Source organism: Sceloporus occidentalis, unplaced genomic scaffold, assembly GCF_023333645.1.
Source record: "Sceloporus occidentalis isolate IW3139 unplaced genomic scaffold, rSceOcc1.0.p SCAF_8, whole genome shotgun sequence".
NCBI lineage: Eukaryota > Metazoa > Chordata > Lepidosauria > Squamata > Phrynosomatidae > Sceloporus > Sceloporus occidentalis.
This window is the reverse complement of record NW_028316988.1, coordinates 34,421,970-34,449,647: the sequence shown is the minus strand read 5'-3', so window position 1 is coordinate 34,449,647 and position 27,678 is coordinate 34,421,970. Positions and strand designations below refer to the sequence as shown.

Genomic DNA, 27,678 nt, shown 5'->3' with positions numbered 1-27,678 from the left:
ACATGTAGAGTTCTATCCCCAATGCACTGAATTGTTCTTTGTCCTTCTCTCTCCCAAAGCCCATGGAAAGCAAACTAGGCAGAAGAAGCAAAGATAGGCAAATCTGGAAACAGGGGAAAGATATATACATATCCCCCCTGTAGTAAGAAAACTTTTTCTTTGGGCCAAACAAATTACACAATATACGTGTCGCAAGCTTTCAAAGCTCCACTGGCTTCTTCTTCATCAGCTTTCGCCTTCAAAAGCTTGCAACATGGAGCTCCAAAAGCTTGCAACATGTATATTGTACAATTTGTTTGGCCCAAAGGAAAAGTAGTTTTCTCAATAACCGATCCTTTTGGAAAGGCGGGATATAAATAAAATCTATTATTATTATTATATTGTGTATTTCAGTTGTCTCAGTAAAGGTATGCCTGTTCGGTGGATTTTGGCTATTATAGGATTTGCTATATAGGCAATAATACCCCTGGATACTCTTTCTACTTTACCTTTGTTGGTGGAAAACATAGAGATGGGACGAAAAGAGAGACAGACGGTCTCTAACTTCTGTTTTTTATGTTGTGCATCATGCACACATGTGCATACACACACACACACATACACATATACAAACTACAGCTTATTTACAACATGTAAAAAGAAAACATTTTTACACTTTATTATATTCCATTGTACAATTTTACACGGTACCATTGTCAAGCTCGGTCTTCAGTACTGTGGCTGGATAAATGCTTTTGGCGTCTTGTATATATTTGACAATGCAATGGAAAGGAAAGGGGACAATATATATATATACATATATAAGGCAGGGAGCTTTTTCCTGGCTGCTCAGTGGCTCTGCTTTGGAAATAAAGGAAAATACGGAGTGCATTGCATTGCTAGTTTGAAGGATAATATCATTCAGTTCCAAGTATTCCTGAGAAAGTCCTGCAAAATGTCAGCCGTTGCTCCCTGCTTTTAAAGGTCCGGTGTAGATCTCAGTGAGCCATAGCCGTCTCCCGAAGTCCCGCTGATGGCACAAAACACGTGCAAAGTGTTGTGCATCCACGAGGAATGGATGGTATCTTCCTGGTATATCTGAAGAAACCAAAAGCCAAGTTAGAAACGCCTGCCACGAGTCTCAGGATCAACAAGTTATTTCGACAACGTGAAAAGGAAATGTAGCGTGGCGTTACCTAACCTGGTCTTCAAAGCTGTTATTTTTTGCAAAGGCAGCATTTTAAAAAGAAAGGAAGAGACAAAGAAAAGGGGAAAGAGGAGTTATTCGGCAACCACAACACACACACACACAAATATGTACTATCTAGCTTTAAGAGTACATGAGGATTGCATTGACTTTCCAAAATTTTGGAGATGAAAACTGGGATCATGCAAGTGGCCAAGCAACACCAGAGTGTGGTCAAATTGGCAAATGTTATTCAATGAGGAAGAATACACAAAGTATTAGAGTTTGCAGCGGTTTGCTTTTGCGTGAGTCTACAAGGAAGGGCAAAATTCGTTCCCCTCGTCTGCTTTGGTATTCTAGGGGTCGTAATTGTAAGAATTAAGATTTTTGAGCTTTGGGAGGAGGAACGCATGCACCAATTGTGTCCAAGGAATGTTGCCATTTTATGGCTCTAATCCATTATTAAACTCAAGGGCTCAATGTTTATTTTTTTAAGGATAAAGAAAGCACTGTTAGATAATATATCTCCTTTGCCATCGATATTCAATAGGCTATAAATCAAGAGGTCCCAGAGGAATTCTTTGGTGCTCTGGTTCTTGCAAAAAGCTCCCTGCTATCCAAACAAGCGCAAACTTTACACACTCCAGAAGTGTTATTTGGAAGACGACTGTAAGCTGAAGAGCCAACTCAAGATGAACAGAAGCTGGTTTTTTTCTGGGGGAAAGATTTATGTTTCTGCTGCAAGTGCTTAGCAATGGTAAAACAATATTCATTAAGTGACCAGTCCTCCAAAAGGAATGGGACAAAATATAGGCGCTGACCAAGCAGGGGACTACAATTGTGTTGACCAGGGTTGGAATCCTTGCTCTGCCATAGAAATGCATTGGGTGACTTTGGGCAAGTCACATATTCTCAGCCTCAGAGGAAGGCAAGGGCAAACCTCCTCTGCACAAACCTTGCCAAGAAAACCCCAAGTTCATCTTAGGGCCGCCATAAATCGGAAACCGACTTGAAGGCTTTAATATCTTACATTTAATGTCCTCATTTGAAGCCATGATGTCTGGTCACCCTGAATCTGTGCAAAACATAGCAATGGGCTCTTGAGGATGTTTATTAAATAGAATAGGCCACCGTTCAGAAAATGCTGGACTTCATTTGGAAACTATGTTTTATGATTATACTATATATTGTAAAAATAAAGTCTTTTAAAAAAGAAAATGCTGGACTGCAACTTCCACCATCCCCTGGCCATTAACTGTGCCTGAAGAGAGATGATAAGAATTGAAGGAAGGAGCACTGAAGTACAGTTGTGAGTCACTTCAGGGATAACTCAGACCCACCTGAAATGAATTGGATTTTGCAGCCGAGCGGCTTTAGTTTCTGCATGGCAATCCCCATCTGTGGCTTTGTTTTCTCTGGGGGGGCTTGGAACCGCAAATAGCTCCAGGAAGGTACTGCCCCAGAGTTCCTGTTTTGCAAGCACAGCTCAAAGCAAGAACGCTGCATAGATCTCCTTTGGCACACGCCAAATTCAGGCTTTTGCAGATGGGGGAGTTTTGTGGGTTATACATGGAGTAGCTAGTAGGTGACTCTTATTATAAGGGACTGTTGTTGTTGCGTGTCTTCAAGTCGTTTCCAAATTATGGCAACCCTAAGGCAAACCTATCATGAGGTGTTTTTTTGTGTGCAAGATTTCTTAGTAAGTTTGCCTTTGCTTCCCCTCTCTGCGACTGACAGAGTGCGTCTTGCCCAAGATCACCGACTGGGTTTCCATGGCTGAATAGGCTATTGTTATAATTCTTAATTATGTGTATACAGTTTATATTTAATTACTTTGAAACAGAACTACATTTAATCACATTTCTGAATGCAAGTAAAATGATCAGGTCTCACTGTATTTTCCTAACCTGGCCAGCTAACAGCCCAGGATAAGAAGTAAAGAGAAAGACAAGTTTGGGGTTTTTTTTTTGGTTTTTTTTTTTTTTTTTTTTGCATTTTTGGCAAATAACAGAGTCCCTATTTGAATAATAACTGAATGGCAGACAGCTGATCCAGTCACCTGTATGCAAACCAAACAGCCAGACAGGTGAGGATGAACTATGAACGTGCTGCTTTGCAGTGTCTTCGAATTAAAGGAATTGGAGGTCTGGACAGGAGTGGAGGCCCTCCAGGTTTTAGTTTGAATTTTACAGGAAAAGAACAGACTTATATTTGTTTTAATCTTGTCTGAAAGGGACGTTGGTGCACAAGATACAATACAGTAGACCTCAACAAGGGTCACACTCTGGTTCTTTAATCTCCAAAACCCTGGAGACAAGAGTCAGACACAGTCTTTTTTTGGGGGGGATTGCAATCCCAGAATCCCCCAAGTGGCATGGCCATGTCCAGCTCTGGATAGTGGGAGATGACTATCAGTTGCACGGATTACAAAACAAGTGTATATCCCAAACAGGTAGGTGTCTGACCCAGTTCTCTGCACTTGTTCCTTGCTCATAGAATGGGGTGCCAGTGATCTCCCAGTTATCTCCTACCCATCTACTTGGTAGAGACCACAAAGGGGATTTCTCAGCTCCATTTGCAAGTGGCATAACATGGGCATTAGTGGGCACATGGATGATTTGGTGGGTCAGCATTAACAGAGCATACCAACAAGTGCCTCTCCTTTTCTCCCTACAACTCCCCCATAGCTTTGGGAAGGAGGTTTCTGAGGGGGCTCAAACAGCCATGGGGAATGCCTTCACCACTGCAGGGAAAATAGGTGCATTCAAGGGCTGGTTTCAGAATGGCTTACACCAACCCTTTCTCTCATGCTCACTTGCAGATGGAGCCCAACTTAGAATGGAAAGTTCTCACTTTGCAGTATGCATAATGTTCTCAGCATCCATGTGCCCACCAATGCCCAGGTTATGCCACTTGCAAACGGAGCCAAGAAATCCCCTTTGTGGCCTCTACCTTGATAGTGAAATGCAACTGGGAAGTTCAGGGGAGAAATTGGTTGCTAACTACCTCTATGCCCCATAGTTGCTTCACTAGAGAGAACATCATCCTCTGAAATCTGGTTCTGCTCCTGCATCGGTTTGGTTTTAGCCAACTTAAAATAAAATGCAAGCTAACCATGACTTGCCTCCTGGATCCTCTTGCTTCTGTCACCCTCAGCTTCAAGAAACCTTTATAAACTTGTGCAATGGCATCTGCCCACATCCTTCCTTCCTTCCCTGCCCTTCACCGCTACTTTCCGGCTCTCTTATCTCAGGCCAGAATTGGGAAAATGGCCTGGCCTTCCAAAAACTGTCAAGAGTGCAACTTCCACCAGCCTTCGCCAGACGATCCAAAGGCAAGGCAAGATAGGAGTTGTCACTTACACCCTCCTTAAGGGTCGCTTATTTCTGCCTCTTCTTTACTGGATTGTGCCAATGTTTCCTTGACAACTCTGAAAGCCGTCCCGATGGCACAGTGTCAATGCCACTATCTCTGAACAACAACCGAAGTCAAGGATTCTGGTCCTTTTTCCGAGTAATGTTTGGAGAGGCTTTGTTTGCCTTTGGATCATCCTGTACCTGTTCGTGGATGATGTCGGAAAGCTCTTTCGCCATGTCCCTGAAGTTGGACTTCAGCTCTTCGTGGTACTCTGCCTGGTCCTCTTTGATCAGCCGTTCGTTGAGCTCTAAGGCAATGCCACAGGCCTGGATAAACTTCCTGGAGAGGAAAGGAGGAGGACATGAGATAGATAGGGTCTGCCGTGCATCTGGCAGCTCTGTCCCTAGAAAGACTGAAATGACCTATAACATCTTTGGTCCAGAGGCCCATTCATACGACACAATGGACTATACCCTTATTCTGTAAACTGTCTTGAACCCTCCATTTTGGGAGAAACACAAGATTAGGGATGCAAAGGGATCACGTAGCACTTTTGAGACTAAATGAGTGAAAGAAGTTGGAGCATAAACTTTTGTAGGCATGGTCTACTTCCTCAGACACATGGAGTTAGGTGAAAGAAGTCGTAGCATAAAAGTGAAAACGAAGGCTTTCGTGGCCAGCATCCATAGTTTATTGTGGGTTTTTTGGGGCTCTGTGACCATCAGTTTATTCCTGATGTTTCTCCAGCATCTGTGGCTGGCATCTTCAGAGAATGCTGAAGATGCCAGCCACAAAGGCTGGCAAAACATAATAATAATGATAATGATAATACTTACCGGAACATTTCTTTCAATTCGTTCACCTTCTTGGCAGGATATTTGCTGGAATGCTTGTCGTCGAGGAATGCCCGGGCGTAGGCCAGAGGGCCAGCATTGACCTAAATGGCGGCAGGAAAAAGTGTTAGCCAAGGAAGAGGAGTACGACAGAAGAAAAACCCTGACGCGGGATCACAGCAAAGCCCTAGGCTGCTGCCACACTGCAGGAATAAAGCAGTTTGACACCAGTTTGACTGCAAATTATGGGAGTTGTAGTTCTGTGAGATATTTAACCTCCCCTGTCAGACAGCTCTGGTGCCCCACCACATTACAAATCCCAGAATTCCATAGTTCAGTTTGGTCACTGAAACCAAACTGGTGTCAAACTGCTTCATTTCCATTAGCCTAGTGGCCAAGTATATAACTCTGGAAAGCCAACCAAGAAAGGGTTTCACTCCATATAAAGCAGTTTCCTAGGCTCTTAAGGCAAGGGTGGCCAGCTGTTTTTGGGGGGTATCCCAGATCATTCCCTCCTTTTACCAATTTGGCAGAGTCAGTCCCAATTAGTTTTCAGTTGTCCCATTCTTTCATCTGCTTTTCCAATGGCCTAGTTGCTTTCTCCACCTCCAACTTTCCCCTCTGGCTTATTTCCATTGCTGCAAACACAGCTCAGAGTCAAAAGTAGTTTGCACTCTATGAACTCAACCAGAGGAACTGATCCTTATTTATTTTTTTTCTACATTATTTCTGCCCCTGACACCAAACTTTCTATTAAAGAAGTCCATGCCCAGGAAACTCATTTACTTCATTAAGTGAACTGTGACTGTATTTCTTGCACAGAAAATATTTCTTTCTAAAACGAAACCTGAGTGTGAATTTTGCACAGGCTGAATATCCCACTCCAGCATTTTCTGTGCAGAAAAAATAACATTTCTGCTTCCTATGCAGAAAATGCAGCTTTGTATTCATCATCATCACCATCATCATCATTACAACTATCATCCCACTTGTGGATTTCATTCAGAGCAAGTACTGAACTATGAATAATGAACAAAGAATGAAATCCCTAGGGGCAGCTGGTGCTCCTGTTTCAGTGGAGCGATGAATCCAGTCCAGATTTTCGTTTGACCTTTTTGGAAAATCTTCTCACAATAGGACGAAAATAGCTAAAATTGCTTCCTTTGAGCATGAATCATAACTCTAACAGGCAGAAAAGAGCCTCATAGACCCATGGAACAACTCCAACAACCTCATTGTTGCAAAATCTGGCAGGCTCAGCTCCATCTGCAAAGCCCAACCTGGCTAGTTAATGATTCCCAGAAAGCAAATTTGTCCCTGGGCAGGCGATATGTTTATTCCAGAAGTGAAAGGAGGATGCCACGGCTGGCGACACTTACTTGCACCGAAACGGAGCCCTGCAGCTTCAGCTGGAGTTGGATCATGTCCACATCGGGCGATGCGCAGACTTGCTGCAACTCAGCTGTTTTGGCTTTAATTTCGTCAGACGCCACGTCGATAGGCTTCAGGTTGACCTGTTGCTCGTAGCTGACGGGAATCCTCTTTTTGACATACGGGAAAGAGTTGGACGCTAGCAATAAAGAGGAGGAAAATGAATTGGCTGCCTGCCCTGGGATGGTCAGACTTGTTCGGCTCAGCTCAAAATAGATGAACCCATGAGAGTCTGCTTCATTTATTTATTCAGGGTTGGTTTTATTTTATTTTTTAAAAAAGGGTGGGGGCAAGGATGTCTATTAATTCCATATGGTTTCCAGCTGGGAACTCAGAGAAGCCAGCAGCATAAACATAACATAGGATTAAAACACTGGAAAGCATTACAGCTATGCAGTTAAAACACACACACACAAAATTAGAGGAATCCGGACAATCTTACTCATCGTAGCAGTAAAAATAAACTGAAAGGGAAGTAGTAGAAGCAAAAGCAGTAAAAATAAAATACAATAACGAGAAAATCTCCATAGGCTCAATCTATCCCAGTCAGAGCTTGGAAAAGTTACTTCTTTGGATAACTCTCAGAATCCTACAGCCAGAAAGATGGGGGATTTTGGCAGTTACAGTCCAAAAAGTAATTTCTCCAGGCTCTGATCCCAGCTTTCCAACAACCTAGTGCTCTCCAGACACAATGGAGCGCAACTCAGTCATGCTATCTGGGGCTAATGGGAGTTGCAGTTCAACTGCTATTTTTGTAGCCTCTGGGGAGAGAAGAGAAGCCAGCATCTGCCAGACTTAATTTCTTCTGCCATTCCTATCCCCTTTTCCCTTATGTGTCATAACAACAACAACAACAACAACTTTATTTACATCCCGCCTACTCTGATTAGGATCGAGGCAGCTTATATGTCTTCTTTAGACTGTAACCCTGAGGACAGAGTATTATCAAACTGTGGATTTGTAAGCCACTTGGACTCTCAATAAACGTATCTAGATAGCACCAATCTATACAAAGGGATCTTGTAATGCACATTTTTACATTCTGAATTTTAAATGACAGATTTTATATGTGGATTGTTTTATTAGGTGTACATCTTATTTGTCCTTTTAAACTGATGTGAGTTTTAACTGTTGCTGTTGTCCCTCGCCTCAATCCATGGGGAGAGGTGAATAATAATAATAATAATAATAATAATAATAATAATGCACACTTGCTGCAGCTATCTGTTTTGGCTTTAATTTCATCAGACATCACATAAATTGGCTTCATGTTGACCTGTTGCTTATAACTGATGGGAATCCTTTTTGACATCATTATCCCCACCATCATTACCATTACCATTACAGTTGGCCCTTCCCTTACATGGGGGATCCGTTCCAGCCCTCGCCGTGTAAGGGAAATACCGCGTAAAGTCAAGCCCCATTAGAAACAATGCGGCTCGTCCCCACGGTGCACACTTGGCGCACACTCCACTGTTTCTTCCAGGGCGTGGGAGAAGCCTTTCCGGTGCGGCTTCCAGCATATGCTGGAAGCCATGTATAGTGTGCCCATGTATGATGCGGGTGCACTGTGTTATTACTGATTAAAAATCTTTGGGCACTTAGCATGCACCCTAACTGTATGCTACTTTTTTGTGAACTGCACTTTACGTATTAACGTTACAGCAAGGAGACCCATCAACATAATGGGCCTCTGCTTTGTTCCCTAGAAATGTCCTCCATGGCCTTTGCTCTTTCTGTCCGCTTCTCCTTTGATTGATTGATTTTTTTATCAATACCATCAGCTGGTCTGCTCTGCCATCACAGCAGGGCTTTGTATTCCTGCATGCTTTCCCTTCCCCTTTGCTCTGGCCTTCCTCCCTGCTAACTGGAGGGACCAAACTCACTGGTGAGGATCATCCTCCTCTTGCACTGCTCTTCCACGCTCCCGTGTTTCTTCCCGGACAACGTGTACGGTGTCTCGAAGACAAACCGGTTGATATTGTGGCTCCTTTCGAAATCTGTCTTCCTCTCGGAGAGCTCCTTCTCGTCAAAGTAAGGCTTCAGGTAGGTCACTTGGATGTGCGCGTATTTGGGATCCAAGTCTTTGAGGTTCACCTGGAGGAAGCAATGGAAACTGGTAACAGGGAAGAAGTGTCCCAAACACAGTCCAGGCAACCAGCCAAAGTCTGATGGCTACACAGGTGACAGAGACTAACTAAGGAGCAAGCAAAGGCATAGAGAAGTTTATAGTTCAGCACTTACTTTACTCTAGTAAACACAAGCCTTAAGTCCCCAAAAGAGTTCATGCCCAAACTTCAAGTTCAGGAGAGTTCAGCAACATCCAAGTCAGGTACACAGCATCCAAAGTCAACAAACACAGTCCAGGTTGAGCACAGAGTTCAGGAACACAACAAGGAGCCAGGGATGCCAGTTTCTGACAACTCCTGGAGGTCAGGGCTGGTTATTCATAGAATTGCAGAATCATAGAGCTGGAAGAGATGCCAAGGGCCATCCACTCCAACTCTCTTTGGCCATGAAGGCAGTCTCCATCAAAGCATCATCCAGCCTCTGTTTAAAAACTCCCAAAGAAGGAGACTCCACCACTCTCCAAGGCAGTGTCTTCCAGTGCTGAACAACTCTTACTGTCAGGAAATTCTTCCTAATGTTGAGGTGGATTCTCAAATGATTTATAGATCAGCAGCTCATTGCAGTTGCTACTGAATTAACTGCTGCTTCCTATAAATCCTCTAAGACCTCTTCAAGCTCTCCTTTTGTGTCACCATTCGGCAAAGCTAGGTAGGGGTAAGTGGCCTTCTGTATCTGAATGGATAGGACTCTCTGCCAGAGCTGGACCTTTACTCTGGTCTGTCTATGACAGTGGTCCCCAAACCGTGCCCTTCAAGAGATTTTGGACTTCAGCTCCCAGAAGCCTCTGCCATGTTGGCCAGTAGATTCTGGGAGCGGAAGTCCAAAAACACTTAAAAAGCAGAGTTTGGGGACCACTGGTCTATGAGATATCTGGCTGAAGAACCTGCTCCTCATCTGGTTCAGCAGAAGGTCCCAGTATGTCCACTGTTTCAGTCTCTGCTCAGAGTCCATGTCCATGTTTTAGAACCAGGGCATGACAAAGAACATACTGGCCTTGTGACTTGTGGCATTACATTCTGCAATACTTGCTGAATTGAACACTATTTGTGTCTTAATATTTGCATTAAAATGTGCGATGCAAGGCCAGAAAGTGTTCTGTCTATTTGATCTTTATGAAACAAATTGCAGTGGTGGCCACTGGCTTCCAAGTCAAGGAAGCAGTGAATCCTATTGAGGGGTTAATAAGGCTTTAGCGGAGTTGTCCATAGTACTGGATGTCAACCCCAAATAGCCTTGGCACATTGGACAGCTCCTTTAAAGCTGAAAGCTGGAGTAGATCATGTCCCATTGAAGAGGCAGAGGGAACTGCCCTTTGAACAGTACTACAGGTTGGATCCCTGACTATGTGTGAAAAGCAGAACAGAGGAAAAGGAGAGAAGGTAAGGCTGTCCTATCAGATACCTTCAACATATTAAAATACATTCATCTATTAGTTTGGCAACCAAAATGGAAATCATAAGAAAACTGGAGTCTGGAGAATGGAAAGGTCCCTTGATGCATCATGGAAGAAGCTTTCAAGTGGTCTCCGGAGAGTTCAAAATATTTTTGTTTGCTCATGCAAGGCTTGCATGCCCAAGTTCTTTCATTTCACATGGATGTTAGGCTTCAATAAAGAGGTTGCTGTGTGGAATTCTTCTTCTTTTTTGTGGTGTAGGAACCTATCCCGATTCTTTCCATGCTATTTCTGCCGCTGATACCAAACTTCCTCTTCAAGAAGTAGTTTCTCAGAAAAAAAACATCCACTTTATTGAGGTATACCTATAAGTTACTTTTAAAACAAATAATAGAGTTATTTTTTTAAAAAAGTAGAAAAAGTAACTTTCAAAAATCTGGATTAGAGAAATAGCTATTCGGACAGTATCTCCATTCTTTCTTGAAATGCCTCTTCCTACATTTGCTGGAAATGAAAGCGGAAAGAAGGGAGCAGTATGTCTTTTAATGTCACCTTATTTGAATCCTGGATGATTTTGACGTTCTCGGCTCCAAATTTTTCCCCGTAAAGTTTCAGCAGCCGGAAGGAGATCTCCGAAAGGCCTGTGAGTTTGGGCTCCTTGTAGATATACTCTTTGCCATCCTCTTCTTCAAAAAACATCTGTTGTGGATCAGAAACGCACAACAAATGCAAACATGACCCAGCTGCCACACTGCAGAATTGATGCAAGTCAACATTGTTTTAAAAGTCAGAATTAATGCTGTTTGACGCTGCTTTAACTGGCATGGCTCCATCCTGTGAAATCCTGGGATTTGTAGTTTGTGGTGGCACCAGAGCTGTCTCTGCCAGAGAAGGCGAAATATCTCACAGAACAACAAATCCCAGAATTTCATAGCATTGAGCCGTGGCAAAATGGTGTCAAGCTGCATCAATTCTGCAGTGTAGATGCAGCCTTAGAAAGGGTTAGAAGTGGAACTGGGTTTCAGATGGGGAAGTCCCTTGAGCATTTGTCTTCTAGCAAATAATCTCATAACATTTTGACGGCAGACATGGATTCGTTTTAGCATGCGCTTTCATGGATTACAACCCCCTGTTCCAAATACATGGGATCAGATCCTAGGGCCAATGTGGCCAAGGGTCAATTTTTCACCTCTACCCTAAAATCATAAGTGACACAATGTCTCTTCCAGTTTCATTTCTTGCTTACATTTGGATTTGTTTCGCTTTGGGAGTTTAGGGACAGGGAACAGAAGGGTGGAAGCAAAACAGCTGTATTTTGCAACAGTTTTTAGTTGGTTTTTAAAAATAACCTAAGGGTGAGAAAAAAAATCTCACCAGAGAATTGCTTATAAAATTTTGGGGACTTTGGGGGAAATCCTGGAGAGTTTCAGAGGGTGCAAAGAAGGATTAGGGGTCCACATAATGTCCCATGAACCACACTTTCTCCTATTTATAGTGGTGGACCCCGGCACAAACTGGGGGGACGGCAGAAGCCACTTCCGAGCTGTTTGCAAACACATTCAGCCCTCTGCATCCATGGATTCAGCATCCACGGATTCAAACCCTCCTCTCCCATTACAAAATACTCCTGTGCGCTTACCTGCCCATAAAAAGCAACCCGAAAATAGGTGCCCAGCAGCCTTTTTTTGTTCTGCATCACTTCTAGGACTTTGGTGTAAGCTCCGTGGAGCGTTCTGTACATCTGGGTCAGTTTCTGGAGAAAAAACATACAGAGAGGAATGGGAAATATTTCAAAACAACCTCAACTTCCATTATAAAATGCAAGCCTCCTCTAAAGGACCTGTCGTCACAAACTGCAATCCGTCTGTTGACTCAACTTTTAGGGCATGGTTTCTAGACCCTTCCACCATTTTGATCACCCTCCTCTGGACATGCTCCATCTTATCCACATCCTTCTTCAATTGTGGTGCCCAGAACTGGACACAATATTCCAGGTAAAGACTGATCAAAGCAAATAGGCGCTACTGCTTCCTCTTATACCAAGTCTGACCTTTAAAGACAGACCTTTGGTAAACCTGTCAGATAGGGACTATCATCTACCATTGTTAGCTAATTCAGATCCTACATTTTCCTTGGGGTGCGATTAGGCCGGTTTCAGAGCCACTACCTCAAACTCGCGGCGCTTTTCGTAGATCGGGATGATCAGCTTGGAAATCTCTGCTATGGTTTCGTAACGCTCTGCTTTCCAAAGGCCTTCAACGCACTGTTCCAACAACTCCACCAGGACCTCCTGAAGAAGAGAAGGAGGAAAAAAAGAAAAGGAGGTGAAGGGAGCTTTGAAGGGATATTTACCAATGCAGAAGACAAGGGATAAGTAGGTCAGACCACTCCTTTGTTTGGGAAAAACCCATGTTGGTTGCATCCAAGAACTTCTCAAGGCTTCTTGGCACACTGCACATATTGTAACACTGGTTCACACCCCAGTCTCATGCGGATGCTTTTGGCTAGTTTATCATCTCTCCTTTCTGGTTCCCAGCTTGCATGGACCTTATTCCAAAACTCCATCCATCATTCATGTGGTCATCCATCCACCTTGGCTTTTGGCAACGTCTTTCCTCCTATCTTTGTCCTTCTATGTACTTAGCTAAAGCTGAACTTTAGAAAACCTTTGCATTTCTATAGCTCTTCATAAACTCTATCATCAGAGTGTATATTTCTTTAGACCAGTCTGGGAGAACACACTGACACAATGGTAATTCGACTGGGATTGCCTCTGTTTGTGGGGTTTTGCAAAATATTTGCTCTGAAGGAGTTGCATTCATAGATCTGAGGTTTACGAATCAACCCATCTCCTTTACCTCACTGTAATGGACATCCATCATCCCAGCGTCTTCTTTCATGGCTCCCTCTTCGTCAATGTTGGGTGTAATTTTCTTGAAAGAGGAGCATCCAGCAGGAAATAATTCTGTGCAATGAGAAAAGGTGTACCCTTGAAGATTAGTCCAAAGAAGAACAAGCTAGGAGAGGATGCAACTCTTTGCTTTTGCCTGAGCCTCCTGGGAAAAGAAAGGTTCTTTTCCCTTTCTTCCTTTCCCTTCTGGTGGGTTAACTGAGTGCAAACCACTTTTGCATTTCGAACTCAGTTTTTAGCAACTGAAGCAAACAGAAGATAAAGGGGGAAAGTGGAAGGAGGAGAGAGAAACTGGGACATTTGAAAAGCAACATTTTCAGAGATGAGACTATACATCATGTTTCTCTTGTTCTGCTTTGGAGGATGCGAGTTCTGCTGTTGGCTTTGCCAGGCTGGAGACAATCCCTGGGAATCTCATTTTGTTCCGCCGCAGCAAAAAGCCACAAACCACAGAGTTTGTTCCTCCTTCTATCCCAAGTCCATTGCAAGCTTGGCCAGGTCACCTTCCCTTGGTCAGGGTCCCACTTCTCTCTTTTAAATATCAAAATGTGTATATTTGGATTTGTAAACCCCCGCTCCCGTTGCAAACAGGAACAAAGAGCAGAAACAGTGTTCAGAAAGCAGAAGTACCAAAGCAAAGTATTAAGCCAGCCTCCCCCATCCTGGTGCCCTCCTTTGGGATTACAACTCTCATAAACCCTAACCACTGGCCATGTTGGCTTGAGCTGATGGGAGCTATAGTTCTAATTTCCAGGAAACATCAGGAAAAGGAAGGCTGTATAGTTCTCACAGGTTGGTCCTTCAAAATTTTGGACTTCAGTGTCCAGAAGCCACTGGTTAAGGATTATGGAAGTCCAAAACATCTGGAGGATCAAAGTTAGGGAAATGCTGCTTATTAGGATGCAAAAGCATGGGTCCAGGGAGTGTACATCTGGCCCATGGGCCACACTTTCCTCTGCCGCAAACTCACAACCACACAACATAATAATTGTCCTGGATCGTGAGATGTGTTTTCCCCATCCCACACCTTCTTCTGCGCATAAAACACACTTACTTTTCCGATGAAGAAACTCTGCCACCAGCGCTGCTATGTGGACGTAGCACATAGCTGCCTACAAAACAAGGCCAGAGTATTTAGTGCCGGACACAAATAAAGGCTGAATCTTCCTTATCCAGAAATTCCAACATCTGAAAATATCCCCAAACCTTTTTCATGACAGTTTCGCTTTCTGATGGTTCAGTGTACACAATATTTCATGCACAACAATATTAAAATACCATTGTGCATAGAATTGCCTTCAGGATACATTTATATGAAACAGAAATGAATTTATAGTGTTCAGAGTTCAGAGTCCCATCTCCAAGATCTATCATTATGTCTAAGACAGTGGTTCCCAAACTTTGGTGCTCTAGGGGTTTTTCTTTTTGGACTTAAGCTCCCAGAAACCCTAGCCAGCTTGACCAGAAATTCTGGGAGATGAAGTCTAAAATATCTGGATTACTGATATATGCCAAAACATGAAAAAAAAATCCAAAATCCAAATCACTTCTAGTCCCAAGCACTCAACCTGTCCCACTTCTCTCTTCCCTCCTCCTTCCCTCTGGTCCAGCCGAGGCCATCACCTCAGAGAAGTCTCCATTCTTGACATGGATCTTGGCCATGCTGTCCAGCCACGTCTTCCTTAGCTCCGGCGTACTGGCGTAGGACTTGGCCAAGCTGTACTGGAGGTCCACCAACATCTCCGGGTCCTTCTCATGCTCCTTCATCTGTGCTGTGGCCATCAAGACCGTCCGGATCTTCTTGGTCAAGTCTTTGACTTCGGAAGGAAAAGCGGTCGCCTGCCACACAAGAAGGCGAGCCAAGGTTGGAAACACAAATGGAAGCATGAAGGACCTGTTGTCAGGCTTCCCAAGGTTTTAACTTGAACTCAAAACAGGAGCAGCTATGTGCTGAGGGTCAGTTTTGGCTTCTCAGTTGGTCACACCAGCAAGCCTGATAATGTCCACAAGTGATGCTTTGGGCAATCATGGGTGCATCCACATCTGCAGAATTTAGCAGCTTGACACTACTTTAATTGCCATGGCTGTATGGTATAGGATCTTGGAAATTATAGTCCAGTGAAGTATTTGGCAATTTCTCATGTACTCCCCCAAATTACAGCATTAGACCTCTTTGGCAGACAATTCTAAGTATCTCACGAAATCTAGGGATCTGGAGTCTAGTGTTCTGCAGTTTCCTTCTCTATTACAGCATTAGACTCTTTGGCACTAAGTCTGAAGGACCTCATGAAACTATCAATCCCAGGTCCCTAGCATGGAGCCATGGCAGTTCAAGTGATGACAAAGTGCTATAACCATGCCATGGAAACCTTGTTATTGTTGTGTGCCTTCAAGTCACTGCTTACTTATGGCGACCCTAAGGCAACCCTATCATGGGGTTTTCTTGGCAGCATTTGTTCGGAGGTGGTTGATTGACTGATTGAAAATGGCTAAAAATTCTCAGGGGTCCATTATTCTTGCCAACAGACTCTTCCCAAATGTTGAGAGTCTGTTGGAAAGACCTTATGAAATCTGAGATTCACAAGGAAATGAATTTTGCACCAGAGACCAAACTAGATAGCGAACAGCAAAGCAAGGTGTGAGTCAGGACATACAGCATGCAAGAAGACATCGTCTCCTTATGCCAACGCTGCAGGCCAACACACCGGAATGGCCAGCATGAAAGCAAACAAGCAGGCAGGAAATTGCTTTTTTTCCTCTTTAAAGCAAAAAGGGAAAGCAAGGTTTTAAAAAGGAAATACCAGCGGTTGTTGCTTCCGTACACACAGAGTCCCTTTGCTAAAACACAGAGCTCAAGGTAACAGCTGAGTCTGCATTCATGCTCAAAACTAGGGATGGAAAAGAATATTTGCAGTCATTTGTTCTCAAGTTGCAAAACCACTTTCCCACAGCTGGGAGACTCTGCTGGAAAGAATGATCCATGGGCAAGAACAGGGGTAGGCAACCTTTTTGGGCCGGGGGCTGGGTTGCTGTCCCTCAGGCGACTGGGGGGGCCGAAGCCCTCCGGGGGCGGGGCCGCATGCCGGGGGTGGAGCTTCCACCCTCCGGGGCAGGGCCACATGCCGGGGGTGGAGCTTCCACCCTCCGCGGGCGGGGCCACGTGCCAGGGGTGGAGTTTCACCCTCTGGGGGCCAGGCCTCCCTATCTTTGCAGGCCCCTGACGGGGCCCCAGGCCCTGTCAGAGGCCGGCAAAAAAGCCTCTTGGAGGACCCCAGTGACGGCACCGGGCCATGGAGCCGTGGCACTTAAAGCTGTGTCAAACAGCATTATTCCTGCACTGCAGATGAAGCCTGGGTTACAGACTCTGTGCCAAAAGACTGGGTTCCAGGACTGAAACACCTCTCCTAAATTTGAGTCATTGGCAGAGCTTGCAGCTCACATATTTACCGTATGTGGCTTTGGCCTCACCTACTACTCAAGGGCTTCCCTCAAATATAATTTAGCCCTTGGCTTTCAGAGATGTTCCCCATCCTTTTATTAAACCAAACCTACCTTCACCGGCCGGTCGCTATTGGCAAAGTTATTGATAATTGACAGAGATTCCTGGAATCTCGAACCGCCGCTAAGTGCCACATCAGCAATCAGCTGGCTTACAGCAATAATGATCTAGGGAGAAAAGTGGGATATAAGTGCAATAAGTAAAGAGATCAATCCATCAGAGAATCAGATGGTTTTGGTATTGTTTCCAAACGATGAGTCGAAACCTGTATTCCTTAGTGCTTAAAACACCAACAAATGCTCATTTGAGTCCCTTGGGTTACATAGAATGACAGAATGATGCTTTCAAAGCAAGGTGTGCAATTTCTGTGTGAAAATCCAGGTCTCTCCAAAACTTTGGTGCTGAGAGCAATAGTGTGCTGCAAGATAAGCTCTTCACTAGTGTTACAATCTACACCAAAGAAGTATTTCATGTCTTTTTCTGAAGACACAAAGCATCACCTGCCAATCAATTATTTCCATCCAGACTATCCCATTTTTTATTAGGTTGCAAAATTTATTTATTTCTCCCACATGGAAATGTCTGCAATTTTTGGTATTACCGTTTTCCTAATTTGCACATTCATTTAGCACAACATATACTATACCAATGTGTGTTTCACTGCATCCTTTTTCAATTATGCACATTTTATGTCTTATTCCCAAGAAGTGCACCAGAAGTCTTGCAAATGCAAGACTTGGGGTCAAATCCCCAATTAGCCATAATACTTTTTGGGGGGCTTTGGTTCAGCACTGTCAAAGGATTGTTGTGAGGAAGGAAAAACCCATCCTATCCAACACCTTCACAGAGAAAAACCACAGTTTAAATGTAATTTAAAAAGAAAAATAAACCAGCTCTCCTTCCCCAAAGAAACAATGAATATCCTTCCAGCACATTTATCTCTTTTTAATTACATGCAGACATAATTATTTCTTTAGAGCATTTGATTTAAAAACATTGCTCGCTTGCCCTTTTGTTCTAAAGCAAGGGAGCAAACAGAGCATTTGCGGAAGCTAAGGCGCACAAAAAAGGAAAATACAGAAACCTCCAAACACAACAAAAGGAAGGAAATAGCCAACATCTTTTTTGTACGAAGTCTCTCTAAAAAGACTCTGCAAAGGAGTTGCAAGAAACATCACCCTGCTTTCTCAATTCCTTGGAAAGAGGGTTTGCTTCCGTCTCCCCCATTGCAAACCCACTTCCCCTTTTACTTACCTGGAGGTGTGTTCGTAAAAAGGTTTTCCGCTTGGTAAACTCAAAGTTGTTCCTCATGAGGAGGTAGAGGAGCGCAGAGGCTTCGTTTCGCGTGGAGCTGAGTTTGGAGGTGCAACACTTGAGGACCTCGTAGCAAAAGGTGGCACACATATTCACCCGGCCCTTGAAGAAAGCCGAAGGGAACTGGACACAAATGGGATGGCGGGGGTTAGAGACAAACACGTGTTTGCATGCATCACTTTTCTACCTGTAGAAAGAGGGCCTTTAGTTTATGGTGGATTTTTTGGGCTATGTGGCTATGTTCTAGAAGAGTTTATTCTTGACATTTCGCCAGCATGTGTATCTGCATCTGTATCAGGTATAAACTTTTCTAGAACATGGCCACATAACCCAAAAAACCCACCAAAAACTATGGAAGCCAGCCATCAAAGCCTTCGAGGGGCCATCATCACGGCCTCCAATTCTTCCAATCCTGATCAATCCTCTGCCTTCCCACTTTCCCAGCAGTTTTTCAAAACGTCCCAGTTTCTTTTTCTTCTGCCTGCTTTCCTCCTTCTTCCTCAGCACACTTCAGCCGCTGCAAACTGAGTTCAAAGTTTTATTGTTTTTTAATTTAGATTTTATTATACGCATTATATGTAAATTTTACTTTGTGTATTATCTGTTTTTACAGTTTTGTATTTTAATTGCACAACTTTTTTAATTTTGTATAGTCTGAAGTTGAGTCTCAAGTCCTTGCAAGGTAGTCTCAAGTCTGGGGGCCAACTTTTAATGCAGGATGCATTTCATTAGGCAATAGGCTTCAGGTGAGAGTTAAGGTCTGCTCAGAAGCCTGTCCCTGTTGCACATCACAGGATTCTTTTAAAGCCTATCTTTCCATGGCAAGCCCATTGCCTAATGCATTTGCCGTTCTCTTCCAAGAAATGCAGCCCTAGGGATGGGTCCTGCCTGCTGTTTTAAAGGGAATGGCACCAGCAAGTCAGTCACTAAAAGTATATCAGTCTCAAGTCAAGCCATAGTGTCACTTTTGCCAAGTCAAGTCCAAATCAAGCCATTGAAGCAGCTTAAGTCTAACTTAAGTCTGAATCAATTGGCTCATGTCTACATCACTGCTACTTAGCCAAGCCTTAGACAATTAACTGATTGTGGCACAAATGGCACTGTGCTTTTATCTTCATTACAATGTTGGGGTCAGAGCCTCTTCCTTGGGGACGTAATGCCCTCACTGGGCCCGCTTTCCCCAGAACTGCCTATATCACAGATGTGGAGACTGGGATGAAAAAAGAGAAAGAGAAACTGGCGGGTGAAGATTTGTGTTGCAGGAGAAATGTAAATCTGCCAGCGTTCCCTGAAATCATGTTTTGGGTTTGTTTGTTGTTTTAAACAAAAAAAAGTTGCGGTTGCTATTTGGAAGGAAAAGTGATTGGCAAGGGATCAGGCCAGTGTCATGCTCACATTGTGGGTCAAATTTCTTATCAGTTTCCTGTGAAAACCCACTCCCTTCTCCACCACAAGTTGTTATTTTCTTCGCCCCGGTCCCATTTGGACTTAGCAACAACTCTGGAGCACAAACAAAAAGTGAGAAACCTAGGCACCCTAGATGGGATTTATGAGCAAGAAGACAATCCAAATTAGCAGCTCTGGACTGAAGCCCAGGCAACGGCTTTCCTTCCAAATACAAGTGGAAATGTTAAGCTATCTCCTCCCGCCCAACCTCTGTAAAAAATATACATAATTAACATATATATCTGTCACTAGGTTACATGTCTTGGCTTTGGATAATGTTGGCATGCTTAGGCTTCATTTTCACCCACCCCACCCTCCAGCTAACAGTCATATGCTCCAGCTAACAAAAGTGTTTGCTAGAGAATACACATTCCCAGCATGAGGTCTTTCCCTCGGAGCATTGAAACTGGCCACAGAGTTGGAGGTGGAGATGTTGTCCTAGATATGCCTTTGCTGCCTTCCTCCAGGAGAGCTCTTCCGATGCTCCTAAGTGTACTCTGCCTACAGTGACACCACCATCCCCACACATGGAATGGTTCTATAATAAAGGCCGTATCCGATATTCTACATTGGCTATCTAGTTACATGTGCATAACTAAGCAACATCTACTGGCCCTAACACCCCTCTAGTCCAACTTAAGAGCCAGCAGCTACATCAGTAAAGGACATTTCCAATCAAGGTGCAAAGAGGGTGACAATCAGGGAGTGAGGAGAATGACCTATCCAATCAGGGTGCAAAGAGGGCGACCTTTCCAATAAGGGTGCAAGGAAGGTGACCTTTCCAACCAGGTTGCAAGGAAGGTGACCTTTTGAATCAGGGTGCAATGAGGGTGACATTTCCAACCAGGGTGCAAAGAGGGTGACCTTTTGAATCAGGGTGCAAGGAGGGTGACATTTCCAGCATCTTCTGACCAGCAAGCAAGGCTCTTGGTGAGGAATTGTGACCTTACATTTGAAGAAATGTGATCTTCCTTGAACCTTGTTCGGCAGCCAGCTGCGGGCTGTTAAAGTGGCCTGGGCACTTTAGTATTACATAGTCTTACAGTTTAGACTATTTAGGCTGGTGGCACACTGCAGAATTAAAGCAGCGCTTTAACTTCCATGGCTCGGTGCTTTGGATTCTGGGATCTGTAGTTTGGTGGAGGCATCAGAGCCATGCTGGCTTCGGGATTCTGGAAGTTGTAGTCCTAACCCCCCATCCCAGGTTTCCCAAGCTATGGTTGCTTGTTCTGAGTTTCCCAGACATATCAGAATATAACCATCAATTACATAATGGGATGGAAATTATTAAAATTGACCTTCTACCTTGTTGATGAATGATCGCAGCGATGCAAAGACATGCTTGAGGGCCGCTTCTGACTGTCCGTTTCTGAGAAAGGCAAGATGGATATCGAAAACCTTCTTCATCAGAGGATTGTGTCCGTCGTTGTTCAAGAGCTGGTTCTGGAGAAGGAGGGAGATGGTTGACTTTGGAAAGGCCAGGTATTATCCAAGGGGAAAAAAAGGATTAGCTTATCTACTCCTGAAAATAGGATAACATTTTCTACACTAGGCAAAGAAAACCCCAGATTTTGGTTGCCTGTTGACAACGCAGGACTCAATAATCACACAAGAGGAGAAACCAAAATATCTGTTCTCCAGCCATTGATTTTTTTCTCATATTTTGCATGGCCTGCTATGCATGGCACTGGGCAGGAAGAAGGGCGACTCTTCTTTGAATCTTGGCTTGTACTGCAAAATCGCAGGAGGTAGAAAAGGTGCCAGATCTTAGGATGCTAAACAAAAAAATTATTTTCTAAAACACCAGGCTTTTTAGGAAATAAAAGACCACCTGTTTTAGCATCCTCAGACACATCTCCTTTTTCTTTTGTGGAACCTGAGTCCAAACCGGAGGGTTATTGTTCAGACTTTAATTGAACTAAATTCTGTCTCATTATGGATTGCTTCCAATGTGCATTCACCATTTTGTCAGCTCCCCTACACAGTAACATATCAGCATCTCTTACTTGATGTGGACGTTCGGCAGCTGCCCAGTTCTAATTCCTGCAGACGTAAGTCCACTTAAGAAGATGTATGTCCCCAAAAGGAGTCTATCTAGAGTTCCCTGGTTGTGCTCACTTTGTACTTTTCTCTTGGCTTCTTACAGCACATTAGGGCTTGCAGATCTATCAACTGTCCTGACCCACTTTTCTTCAGTTCTAGCCCAGGGGACGTCTGTTTTGTTTTGCAGAATTTTGTGGTTAGTACAACTGATAGAACTACGAGTCCCGCTGGCCCCTAAGCAGCCAAAAGGACGGTGCAAAAATGAGACTTAGGACAGAATCTGGGAACGAAAAGACCCAGTGACGCCCAACAGCAAAGACAGGTCTGCTTAATAGAATTGACACTTGGATCACCCAAAGGTTTACCTTGAAGCACTGGGTGAAGAACGAAATGGTGTCCAGGACCGTCAGAGAAACTTCGGTCGCCGTGTTGCCCTCCAGCAAAGCCTGGTGCAAGATGTCCGCTTCGGATGAACCTGGGAGGAAAGAGATGCACAAAAATGGACACACTAGGATCACGGCTCAGTATTTACGCTGCACCAATCTAGCGGACAATGATAAATTATCTAAGTAAAGGGAAAAAACTCAGGATTCTTCAGTAGCATTTTTGCTGGTAACAGTTTCATCTGTCAGAAAGAAACACATCTCAGTGCTATATTGGATTCTACAATACTACAAATATGTGTATTTTATGTAATGATTGTGTTTTAACTATGTTGTGACCCGCCTTGAACCATGAGGAGAGGCGGGTAAGAAATAAAATTATTATTATTATTGCTATATTTCATTTATTATAGCAAATAGTCAGCAAAATAATAAAACAAATACAAACATTAGAAGACTGTTGACTGGGTATAATACATACATTTTAATTAACAGTGATGAAGTTACTTTGGGAGAAATTTGTGTGAGCTTATCAGCCTTTCTTCACGACTGTAATTTTTTTAAAAAAACTTCCAAAGTCATGCATTACTAACATTTTACTGATTTGTGTTGCTAATTTCATAATATTCACTGAAAAGATCAATGCTAATGCATTGATTTATGGATGAATATTAGCATCTCAGCTTCAGGACTAATACTGACCAAGTTTCTTGAAATGTAAAAATACTGAAAAGGGACATCCAAAACTAGGTCCAAAATCACACACTGCAGAAATAAATCAGTTTGAGACTGCTTTAACTTCCCTGGCTCAATGGTAAGGAATTCTGGGACCTGTACATTTGTGAGACATCAAGCCTTCTCTGTCTGAGAGCTCTGGTGCCACAATAAACTACAATTCCCAGGATTCCCCTAGCACTGAGCCAAGGCAGTTGAAGTGGTCTCAAACTGGATTATTCTGCAGTGTGTTTTGGACCCTAGTAACAGAAATGCAGCTTTTGTGATGTGCAAGGCGCCAGCAGAAACATCAGGAACCTTCTGGAAATGCAAGAAGAGTCTGTGCTGCAATGCCTACATTGTTTTGCTCCTTACTGTGATTCAATGTGAATGAGCTATCCAAGCTCCCCAAGTGTTGAAGCCGGGCCTGGATGGTTCCTGCCCTACTCCGCAGGGCTGGCATTGTCTGGGATTTCCGGTCAACGCCCATATGCTTTGAGAGCCAAGCATCGTGGACCCTGGGGAGCAAAGAGGAGGCAATGAAGAAGGAGCAGAGACTTTATAAGCATTGGAAGATGTCTTCTGCTGAGTTAGACCAGTGATATGCCATCCTATACATTAAGGTGAACACCTGCAGATGTTCTGGGGTCCCACCAGTTGTGTTTCCTACCATCTCTGGTTATACCCAGCAAGCAGGCGTTTTGGATTATCACCTGGGAGCATGAATCTCCATTTCTTCACTTTAATGCTTTTTTGCAAGTGTTTCTGGGCCAGTCCAATTCCTACTCCTGCTATGTACTTGTGTGAACTCATCCTATGAGTATAGGACCTCATTGCAGCCAAAATAGCTCTCCATCCATACACAAGTAGTAGGGGAATACCACCACCACCACCACCATTATTATATTTATTTGTATCCCCCTTTCCTCCCAGTTTTGCTTTATCATTTGTTATGAGCCATACCTGGCGATGTTTCTTTTCCCGACATATCTAAAGTGAAATAGACAGACTCTGGAACAAAAGAGAGAGATTGAGAGAAATCAGTGTAATGCAATAAGTGTCAAGCAAACACCTGCACTACAAATTTAAAGAATATGTTATTATTTGTATTAGTATTACTCCTATTACGAATATTAGTAGTATTAGTATTATATTAATTTATATCCCACATTCTCCCCAAAATTGGGACTCAAAGTGGCCAATCCAGGTGGATTTCAGCATCCTCTTCCTTCTGGTAGTTCCTTTATGAAACCTGGCAGCCTCTCACAGCTACTTTGCAATTTTCTTTTTTAAAATGTGAGTAAGTGTCCATAAGTCTCCTGTGTATCAAAGCTTGGAAAAACAACTCTCCAGATCACAGCTCCCATAATGCTGTATTCAGCATGGCCAGTGGCTATGTTGGCTGGGGGATTCTGGGAGCGGTAGTCCAAAACAGCAATTTCCCCAAACTCTGGTATTGCTTGGATTGGTTCACTGATTCCAAGACTGGGCCGTTTGCATCCTATTAATTCCACGATGGCATCTTGAAATCACAGAGTTTGATCATCCAGAGTGGAATTCTGTCTCCTAGGAATATCCAGTTTCCCCTCTAAATAAACATATAATAATAATAATAAATAATAATAAATCTTACTCTAGGAGAGCAAGGACGTTCATGAGATCCTGGGGCGATATTTTGTTCCAGTAGGTCAACAGCGTATCTGAGATTGGAAAAAAACACACAACACAGCTTGATTTCCTTCTGAGAATCATAGCATCACAGAGTTGGAAGGGATCACAAAGGCTATGCAGTCCAAATCCTTGCCGTGCAGGAATCGACAGTTAAAGCATCCCAAAAGACGGACATCCAACTTCTTATCTGAAAGCCTCCAGCAGAGAAGAGTCTACTGCTTTTTGAAAGAATCAATTCTATTGCCAAACAACTCTTGGTCCCATCTAATGAGAAAGGTCATCCTACTCCCAATGCTTGAAGACCTTAGGTTTTGTAATTCAGCTCAACTCAGCAGCAGCAACTGTCTTCTGTGTCAGTGGGGTGGTGAACTTATTTTGGGTTTTGGTCCAAACTTTAGAGCAGGAGTGGGCAACTATGTGAGGAACAGAGGTCAATTTCCCCCATTTTTCTGAGCCTAAAATCACATAAAATGTGGTCCAAATGCTCTGGGCACAAGGTCAGAAAAACAACCCTAGGGCTTCATGCTGTCCACAGCCCACACTGTGCCTATCTCTGGAGGATGAGGAAGAAAAGGAGGAGATGACAACGACCATGAGAAATCATATTTTAGGGGCATGCCAATGGGACTGACCTTCTGAAATCATTTTGATGATATAAAGATAGCAGATAAGGAGACTCCGGATCTCGTAGGGGTCCAGCCGTCCGAACTGGGAGATGCTACTCCGCGTGGAGCCCCTCCGTATCTGTTTCAAATAACACATGCCCAAGAGACGGGCTGGTAAGAAAAGATGTTCCAGAAGTCTAACCATGCTGAGATATCGAAACATAGGTTGTGGCTGAAGTCATGAGGGTCCCATATGGGGCAAGTGATATTTTTTGAAGGCCCCATAACTCCTTTGCTGAGACATTTGCTATAAGAGGAGGAATTGCAAACAGCAACCCATCTGCTCATCTACCTAAGTCAACAAGCAGATCACTTAAAACCAGTTATTTTGGCACATGAGGATGAAGAAACACCCAAACATATTTTCCCCTTTCTAGAAAAAAATACATGAATACAACATTTATAAAGTAACATTTGCTGCCCTTTCATAATACCCCAAATCTACTGCCTGGGGCAGTTGATTCAATCTGCTATACTCTTGTTGAAGAACACCAAAGCCTTCCTGATATTTTGGGGGTTTCCAAAAGGTATCACCCCAGTTTCATTTCTGCTTTTAAATGCATGGACCACACAGCACTTTTGGTCTTTCATTAAGGATCTAGCCAGGTGTGACAAAGTCTGTTATCTGAATGCTTTGGAGATGGAAAGGATGTTCTTACGTTTTCAGCACTGCTTTGGTCAGGAGACGTTCCTCCTCCTTCGGAGCAGAGGGAGCCTTTGGAGTCCTCTCTCTTGATGGAGAGGCCATTTTGCAGAGGGGTGCCATAAACTACAATAAAATCAGGATGGGATTTACCTAGGGTTCCCAGGAGTCAGGTTTTGTACAGGATTATCCAGTATTTGGGGTCATAAATCAAGGTGAACCAAATGCCATATTTAAGAGTGGGCACCTGCCAAGCCAGTGAGGTATAATGCTTGGTATTGGATGATGATGATGATTTATGGGATTTATATCCCGCCTTTCCCCAAAAAGGGTATTCAAAGTATTTTACAATAATTTTAAAAAATAGACCTGAAACATTAATTAAAGCGGTGCCAAACTGCATTATTTCTGCTGTGCAGATGGAGCCTATGGCTCATATTGGACCCAGATTAATCCTTCCTCCCAAACCAAGCAACTTACTCAAGTGGGCAAAAATGACATCTCTACTCCGACGGACCAGAATCAAAATGATCTGAACCAACATCAGGTTGCTTACGTGAGTCTTTATCAGCAAGGAGGCTGGACCTGTTCGAAGGTGATGTGAAATTGCACATGAATTCTTCTCGGGATGCCTGGAAAAGGGGAAAGAGAAGAAAGAAAAGAGTTTGGAAGAGGAAGAAGAGACCTGTGGGTGTCATACCTGTGGGTAACTCTCATTTATACTCATTGGACCCTAGAATCCTAGGGTTGGAAGAGATCTCAAATGGTCATCCAATCCAATCCCATTCTACAATGCAGTAAAACATAGAACCCTAGAGTTGGAAGAGAGCCCAAGGGATCATCCAATCCAACCCCCTTCTGCCATGCAGGAAGACATAGAGTCCTAGAAAAAACTCCAAGGGCCATCCATTCCAACCCCATTCTGCCATTCAGGAAGACAATATCTAAGTCCTCTCTGGGACAGATGGCCATCCAGCCTTTCTTTTAAAATCTCCAAAGCTGGAGATTCCACAACCCTCCGAGGCAGCAGCGCCTTCCACTGTTGAACATCTCTTACAGTCAGGAAGCTCGGGTGCCGCATCAAACTACAGTTACCAGAATTCCCTAGCATTGAGTACTGGTGTCAAACCAGATTATTTCTGCAGCCTACGTTTCCTATCTGGGAAAGACGAAAACAACGTCTCCAAGATGACTCACAGAAGTGGACATGGCGCTGCAAGAGTACAAAGTGTCCCGGCCGGCCAAGCGCTGGATGTTCTCCAAAAGGAGTCCGACCAGAGGCAAATACAGCTGAGCAATTTTGGCTTGCTGGTTCTGTAAGAGAAAGAGTGAAAGGAATGAAAATAATAATGGAAGAGACAGGAGCCAAGGTTTTAAAAGGGGAACGGTTGAGAGCCAAACCAGACATGTGATTTCATAGCTCTTCAGTGCAGTTTCCTTTTGGGAAGCAGGTTGAGAATGGATGGCATGAAGCCTTCCATATGTTGTTGTTGTTGGATTGCAACTCCCAGAATCCCTTGCCATTAGTTAGCATAGGCAGTCCAGCAACATCTGGAAGGCTATATGATTCCCCTCCATGGATTTATGGAGAGAGAAAAAATGCAATCTTTCTTCCAAGCAAAAATCCTAAAGAAAACACTATGTATAGCACCTTTGAGAATAAAATAAAGAGGTTGGCAACATGAGCTTTCGTAGACTTCAGTCTACCTCCTAAGGAAAACACTTCCTCTAAATCTCTTAATCTTAATTAATTAAGATTAATTAATTATTACTTATTTAATTAATTGTTACCCTTTTTTAAAAGATGTGAACCAGTTTTCTGGGTGCATACAGAAATGCTTTTACTTGAGTCCCTATACTGGGAGAAAGGAGGTATATAAATAAATAAAATCAAAACATAAATCAAAATAAAAGACTGCATTTTAGCTCCTTTTAATCCCTTCCTCCCTTAAATGGATGCTTCCCATTTGTTTTCATTGCTAAGGGCCAAGCTGGCTGTTGACTTTGCATCAGATAAAGGCATTTTCCTATTTATCATGAATCATAATAATGTTCTTGGAGGCCTCGCTATTTTCCTTTC

The 27,678-nt window shown here is 43.4% G+C and overlaps 1 protein-coding gene across 4 annotated transcripts in view; it reads right to left on the bottom strand.

The window, feature by feature from the left end:
* Nucleotides 1-633: 633 nt before the first annotated feature.
* The window catches only part of LOC149308651 (dedicator of cytokinesis protein 11-like), a 67,502-nt gene continuing 40,457 nt past the window's right edge, over nucleotides 634-27,678 (bottom strand). For 2 of the 4 annotated variants that reach the window (XM_089536221.1, XM_089536222.1), the window contains 22 exons: nucleotides 26,796-26,912; nucleotides 26,155-26,230; nucleotides 25,615-25,724; nucleotides 24,923-25,034; nucleotides 24,253-24,319; nucleotides 23,583-23,630; nucleotides 22,995-23,137; nucleotides 21,888-21,997; nucleotides 20,785-20,922; nucleotides 17,974-18,156; nucleotides 16,773-16,886; nucleotides 14,844-15,059; nucleotides 14,275-14,332; nucleotides 13,168-13,274; nucleotides 12,477-12,599; nucleotides 11,949-12,062; nucleotides 10,862-11,008; nucleotides 8,673-8,883; nucleotides 6,735-6,925; nucleotides 5,359-5,459; nucleotides 4,723-4,861; nucleotides 634-1,077 (listed from right to left, as the gene is read on the bottom strand). In XM_089536221.1, the coding sequence (XP_089392347.1) occupies nucleotides 958-1,077; nucleotides 4,723-4,861; nucleotides 5,359-5,459; nucleotides 6,735-6,925; nucleotides 8,673-8,883; nucleotides 10,862-11,008; nucleotides 11,949-12,062; nucleotides 12,477-12,599; nucleotides 13,168-13,274; nucleotides 14,275-14,332; nucleotides 14,844-15,059; nucleotides 16,773-16,886; nucleotides 17,974-18,156; nucleotides 20,785-20,922; nucleotides 21,888-21,997; nucleotides 22,995-23,137; nucleotides 23,583-23,630; nucleotides 24,253-24,319; nucleotides 24,923-25,034; nucleotides 25,615-25,724; nucleotides 26,155-26,230; nucleotides 26,796-26,912 (2,745 nt within the window). In that variant the 3' untranslated portion in view covers nucleotides 634-957. Of the gene's footprint in view, nucleotides 1,078-1,175; nucleotides 1,194-4,722; nucleotides 4,862-5,358; nucleotides 5,460-6,734; nucleotides 6,926-8,672; nucleotides 8,884-10,861; nucleotides 11,009-11,948; nucleotides 12,063-12,476; nucleotides 12,600-13,167; nucleotides 13,275-14,274; nucleotides 14,333-14,843; nucleotides 15,060-16,772; nucleotides 16,887-17,973; nucleotides 18,157-20,784; nucleotides 20,923-21,887; nucleotides 21,998-22,994; nucleotides 23,138-23,582; nucleotides 23,631-24,252; nucleotides 24,320-24,922; nucleotides 25,035-25,614; nucleotides 25,725-26,154; nucleotides 26,231-26,795; nucleotides 26,913-27,678 lie in introns of those variants that run through there. The other 2 variants (XM_089536224.1, XM_089536225.1) reach the window with 2 other exon arrangements.